Source organism: Somniosus microcephalus, unplaced genomic scaffold (assembly GCF_052327205.1).
Source record: "Somniosus microcephalus isolate GS21.2 unplaced genomic scaffold, FLI_Smic_1.0 unresolved_chr4, whole genome shotgun sequence".
In the NCBI taxonomy this organism is placed as follows: Eukaryota; Metazoa; Chordata; class Chondrichthyes; order Squaliformes; family Somniosidae; genus Somniosus; species Somniosus microcephalus.
Window position 1 is genome coordinate 20,699,130 of NW_028225182.1, and position 6,879 is coordinate 20,706,008.

At 48.3% G+C, this 6,879-nt stretch overlaps 1 protein-coding gene across 1 annotated transcript; it reads right to left on the minus strand.

Moving 5' to 3' along the window:
• Positions 1–4,247: 4,247 nt before the first annotated feature.
• On the minus strand, positions 4,248–5,066 carry LOC147090021 (5-hydroxytryptamine receptor 4-like). The gene has a single exon (XM_085977117.1). The coding sequence runs from the start codon at positions 5,064–5,066 to the stop codon at positions 4,248–4,250; it is 819 nt and encodes a 272-aa protein (XP_085833243.1).
• Between the last annotated feature and the right edge of the window lie 1,813 nt (positions 5,067–6,879).

Consider the following 6,879-nt stretch of genomic DNA (forward strand, 5'->3'; position numbering starts at 1 on the left):
ACGCCGGCAGTTGGAGCAGGCCCAGGATTGGAATTCCGTGGGGCCCACAGCTCAACGGCCGGCACGCTAGGTAAGTGCAGGTCGGGGGCTTGCACCCGCGGGAAGCCCGCGACCCAAATTTCTGGGCCAATATGTTCACCCTGATATGAAATTGGGTATGTGCAACAGGCCAGAATTGGAGGAGCCCAGCGATCTCGGAAATTTGTGGGGCTGGAGCAGGTTACAGCGGGAAATAGAGAAGAGTAATAATCTGGGCAAACCTGTCAGAAACCCAATAGACAGGGACAGGTAGGTAGCAGATTCTATAGTTAGAGAAGCTGGTGACGCTTATTCAATAGGTGGTTCCATTACTTCATTGGTAAAAGCGCTTAAAATAACTTTATAAGGCACTGTGGAAGTTCTATTTAAAGATAGATTTGTAAGATCAGTCCTTAAAGTACAATAGTATCACGGGAGACAAATTAAACTTCAATTTTTGATGTCAATAAGAGGTGGAGGAATTATTGCACATAATGGTGGAATGGATTAGAATGATACAATGGAATGATCACGATGTTTTAAATATGTTTAATGCTGAAGAAATCCGAATAAGATAAAGCACCTGTCAAGTAAAAAGGGGGATCCTGACTTCAAATTCCAGCATAAAACTTTTCTTTACCTCTGCATCTATTATAATGCTCAGATCCTTCCTGAATTGAAGCTGAAACTGGTCTTGTTTTATATCCATTCAGGAGTCAAAAAGGAAGGAATTCTGATGTTCTTTAATTTCTTAATTCATGGGATTGCTGTACCGGGACCAAGGAAGTTGCTGTACAGAGACCCAGGAGGTTGCTGTACCGGGACCCGGGAGTGTTCTGTACCGGGGCCTGGGAGTGTGATGTACCGGGACCCGGGAGTGTGATGTACCAGGACCCGGGAGTGTGATGTAACGGGACCCGGGAGTGTGCTGTACCGGGACCCGGGAGTGTGCTGTACCGGGACTGAGGAGTGTGATGTCCCGGTACCCGGGAGTGTGATGTACCGGGACCCGGGATGGTGTTGTACCAGGACCCGGGAGTGCGATGTACCGGGACCCGGGAGTGTGATGTACCGGGACCCGGGAGTGTGATGTACCGAGACCCGGGAGAGTGATGCACCGGGACCCGGGAGTGAGATGTACCGGGACCCGGGATTGTGATGTACCGGGACCCGGGATTTTGATGTACCGGGACCCGGGATTGTGATGTACCGGGACCCGGGAGTGTGCTGTACCGGGACCCGGGAGTGTGCTGTACCGGGACCCGGAAATGTGCAGTACCGGGACCCGGGAGTGTGCTGTACCGGGACCCGGGACTGTGCTGTACCGGGACCCGGGAATGTGCAGTACCGGGACCCGGGGGTGTGGCGTACCGGGACCCGGGAGTGTGATGTACTGGGACCCGGGAATGTCATGTATCGGGACCCGGGAGTGTGATGTACCGGGACCCAGGAGTGTGATGTACTGGGACCCGGGAATGTGATGTACCGGGACCCAGGAGTGTGATGTGCCGGGACCCAGGAGTGTGATGTACCGGGACCCGGTAGTGTGATGTACCGGGACCCGGGAGTGTGATGTACCGGGAACCGGGAGTGTGATGTACCGGGACCCAGGATTGTTCTGTACCAGGACCTGGGTGTGTGATGTACCGGGACCCGGGAATGTGATGTACAGGGACCCGGGAGTGTGGTGTACCGGGACCCGGGAGTGTGATGTACTGGGACAAGGGAATGTGATGTATTGGGACCCGAGAGTGTGATGTACCGGGGCCCAGGAGTGTGATGTACCGGGACCCGGGAGTGTGATGTACCGGGACCCGGGAGTCTGATGTACCGGGAGCCGGGAGTGTGCTGTACCGGGGCCCGGGAGTGTGCTGTACCGGGACCCGGGTGTGTGCTGTACCGGGACCCGGGTGTGCGCTGTACCGGGACCCGGGAGTGTGCTGTACCGGGACCCAGGTGTGTGATGTACCGGGATCCGGGGGTGTGCTGTACCGGGACTCGGGAGTGTGCTGTACCGGGACCTGGGAGTGTAATGTACCGGGACCCGGGAGTGTGCTGTACCGGGATCCAGGAGTGTGCTGTACCGGGACCCGGGTGTGTGCTGTACCGGGACCCGGGCATGTGATGTACCGGCACCCGGGGGTGTGCTGTACTGGGACCCAGGAGTCTGGTGTACCGGGACCCGGGAGTTTGCTGTACCGGGAACCGGGAGTGTGATGTCCTGGGACCCGGGGGTGTGCTGTACTGGGACCCGGGAGTGTGATGTGCCGGGACCCGGGTGTGCGATGTACCGGGACCCGGGAGTGTGCTATACCGGGACCAAGGAGTGTAATGTACCGGGACCCGGGAGTGCGATGTACCGGGACCTGGGAGTGTGATGTACCGGGGCCCGGGAGTGCGAGGTACCGGGGCCCAGGAGTGTCATGTACCGGGACTCGGGAGTATGATGTACCGGGGCCCGGGAGTGGGATGTACCGGGACCCGGGAGTGTGCTGTACCGGGACCTGGGAGTGTGATGTACCAGGACCCGTGAGCGTGCTGTACCGGGACCCGGGAGTGTGCTGTACCGGGACCCAGGAGTGTGATGTACCAGGACCCGGGATTTTGATGTACCGGGACCCGGGAGTGTGATGTACCGGGACCCGGGAGTGTGATGTACCGGGTCCTGGGAGTGTGATGTACCGGGACCCGGGAGTGTGATGTACCTGGACCCAGGAGTTTGCTGTACTGGAACGCTGAGTGTAGCAATGACATTCCCTTATGATCGAAGCCAGTGCTCTATGTGTGCTCATACACTGTCTCTATATGTGGTTCGATTATCATCGGCAAAGTGACTTTGATTTCAATTCTCATTGTGATTTATTGAACAACAGGTCAAACATCCAGAACATTGATTGCAATGCATTCAGTTCAACATCTGCCTAGAAAGGTAGAAAATGAAGAACACGTTTCGTCTAACGAAGAGCGGTTTATTGGAATTTATTGTATTTTGATTCATTTTATATATCTGTCGCAGTGACAGTGTAATTTGCAATCTTCCTGCTGCCTTGACTTTTTCCAGGTGTCCATCTTGATTTTTAAACTGTCCCCTGTTAAAACTGGCAGAGGTTCAGAGCAACTTGTCAACACCCGCTGAATGATGGGACATAGCAAACGATTGGTCCCTTTTGTTGAAACATTCACAACAAGGGGCTCATTCCCAGAACACCGCTGTACTGCGAGCTCAGCATGGGATTGTCTTAGTTAACCGCACTTGGGCAAGTATCTGCTCAAAGCGCCTCTGTTAATAAGTCATGCTTAGGTCCCGCTCTTGGGAAAAATGCATACCCGTTCCTTATATATGATATTCACTTACTTTTAATTGGAAACAGTTTGTTAAATATTTCAGCAAATATAAAGGCCCAGAATTTGCAGTCACTGGAGAAGCGATGGTGACCATCACTAACCTTGATGAAAGCTGCCCACAAAGATATTGCACTCTCTGTGGTGATAGATTTAGATTTCTCAATGCTAATTTGATTGTAGCGCTGTCTCTCGCTGATCTCCAGCCTCCAGCAGCAGTGACCTCATCAAGCTCATCCAATCACATTGAAGAACTCTCACTGACAGCAAACCAGGAAATAAAAAACATCTTCTATCATTCACTTTTTAAAAAATTGAAAGAGGGTGAATTAAAGATTGGGATGTACACATGGGGTTAAGTTAGAAACTGAATTATCATAAACATAGTTTAAAAATTATTTCAAAAATCTGGATTTTTTTATCATAATAGAGAAATTTGACATTGCATAAACATAAAATGTGTTTTCTGGGCCAGAATGGTTGTTCAGCCGTAGTTATTAATCAGAACGCCACTAAAAACCCAGTTACATCTCATTGAAAAAGGCCTAGCCTTTTTTGGTTTTTTTAACAGGATATTTGGGCGTAAAAGAGCAAGTCTTCGTCAGATCAACTGATTTTCCTGATTTCTGGCTGTGGGGAGTTCCACAGCGCAGCCTGTGCTGGAGCAGGGAATGACTGACCGCAACTTCAGGAATTCTGCGTATATCTGCACATGCACTAAGACCTGCAATTACGTTCTGTTTGAGAGGGTAATGATGGTGAACACTGACAGTTTCACCATCACCACCACAGCAAAATCAGGGCCAAAGAATTAAAGGATCCTGTCAGTGGGTTCGACAGAATATCAAACAATAGTGCATGATAATGATAGAAAGTGTTAGGTATACTCATCTATTAAATTTGACCATCATTGCGATGGGATATTTCACTCCATTCCTCAACTCCTCTCTGAATTTCCTCTGGGTCACGGCATAAATAAAAGTGTTTGTGCAGCAACTCAGGAGCTGGAGCATGAAGCCGATTTCTGTTACAAATGTGGGCAGAGAAACTGAATATCCCAAGTAATCAAATCGTCTCCATATAGAACAGACCATGAACACCACCCACAGTAGTATGAAATTCCCTGATATAACAAACAGTACAATCATGGATTTCCTTCGGTTCCCCATCTCTGGGTCACTGGGACTTTCCCCGCTGCTCCCACCCCGGAGCCTCCTGCGGGCTCTGCTGGCCACTAAAATATGTTTGACCGTAAAAACATTGAAGAGTATAATCAAAAGAAATGGAATAAATGGGGTTAAAATATAATGCGTTAATTCAACTATCGCCCAGGCCAGCGAGCGAGATGAACTGAATTTCACGCGGCAGAAACAGGGATTGTTAGAAAGCCAATATTTCCTTGTATACAGAAAATACCAGAAAATGTTCTTCAAACAGCTCAGCACAGTCACTGTTCCTAGAACCACAGCCGCCGTTTTCTCAGTGCAATATTTAGATTTCAGCTTCTGGCAACAGATGGCCACAAATCGATCGAAGGTGAAAGTGATGGTGAACCAGACGGAACAGTCTGTAGCAGCATAAAGCAGGACGGCGTGAATATTACATGCACTAATGTGCCGTACAAAACTGAATAGTTCCCAATAAACAATAGCAATCTGCCTGAATATCAGATCGAGGATCATGACCAGTAGATCCGCCGCTGCCATGGCCACCAGGTAGTGAGTGACGCATTTGGAGAGACCGCACTTGCCCCGAGACAGGATCACAATTGTCACCACGTTAACTGTGAGCAAGAGGGCAATAGGGAAATTATTCACTTAACAACGGGCACCTACAGCACTTCGATCTTTATCAAGTAAGGTACAGGATTAGGTCATATAACAGGGACATTAACGTTTTTCACAACAACCTGGAATGCGCAAAGAAATTTTCCACTTGTCTTCGCCTTCAGTGATGGGATCTGATTATTGTATCAATGACAAGGCGTCCTGGAGGTAGGGGTTATAATCATTGTAATTAGTAATGAATCGACAAGTAATTGATGCAATGGATCAAAAGAAACATGGTTAAAAACAGCAACCGATTTTAGAATAAATGTAAAATGGGGTTGTGAGGAAAAACTTTTTTACGCAGCGAGAGGTGAGGACTTGGAACTCGCTGCTGATGGAAATGGTGGGAGCGGAGACACTCAATGTTTTCAAGGGAGATTGGATAGGCACTTGGGGGAAATAAACCTGCAGGGTTAGGGGATAGAGCGGGGGAATGGGACTAACTGGATCGCTCTACAGTGAGCCGGCAGGGACACGATGGGCCGAATGTCCTCCGCCTGTGCCGATTTGACTCATGTCTCTATGACGCTATCCAATCGAGAAGTGGAAGCCTCATTTACACTTTAGCCAGCAGCAGAAAGAATGCTGGGACTCTTGACACACTTTAGGATGATAATAAGTGAACCCTGGGCGTAAATGGAATGGGTGAATCGATAGAGCCCTCTGAATGGTTCGTAGCCTGACAGCAGCCACTTATTCTGCTCATCCATTGACTATGGTCACTTATTCAAGGCATTTACTGCTTCTGTACAATGGCACATCCAATATTTGTAATCTGCATGAGAGACAGGAATATAGGAACATAGGAACTGCTGGATGAATAAAGACCGCACTTCACACAGTTCACTTTCTGCCCTCATGGATGCCGCATGATACAGCAATAGTGGAGTTGTTAACTATTCAGAGCAATATCAATAAGTCTACTATAGTGCCAGACACGAGGCGAGGAGATCCCCAGTGCTGGAGAGGTTTCCCAAGCCCAAAGTAAGCTGCTGCTCCCAGAAATCTCCAAAGGGAGCCTGTTCCATCGATTAACCGTTCACAACAGAATAGTTTCGAATTGAATCCCCTTCAAGGCCAGGCCATGTCCCCTGATTCTACTGTTCATAAGGCGAAATAACTTGTTATGTTCGACATAATTTAGTCTAAATATGATTGATCACCTTGTCTGCTCCTGGTCCGAAATGTTAAATACTGAATCCCTCTTTGTTGTGGATATGAGACGTGAAGCGCAGTCTGATCCTGTGATAATGCATTCCCAATGGTCAATCATTGGATGGGTCCAGTTACAGACACGCTACTGTCTATGCTCGATAATTGGATATTCAGGGAAATGCTAAATGGTACGCACCAAAAATATGAAAACAGAGAATGACAATATAATGTGCTTAATTTTTCGGACAAGTTTTTCAATTGTATTACAGGTAACATTTTTTTAAATGGTCATTTACTGTAAGTACCGAAAAAATATGACTGACGATAAAATACACCATCCTGGAATTTCAGAACCTAACTGGATTCTACTCAAGTAGTGTTAATCTCGCTCTTTTCCTCAGATGGTTTGGAGTCAGTAGACTTCCAATACATGGAGTGAGTAGCACCCAATTCAATATCGAGTGAGTTCATTACCAGAATACTCCAGTTACAATGATAGTAAATCTCGATCAGAGGTAACTAGAACTGTACCAGA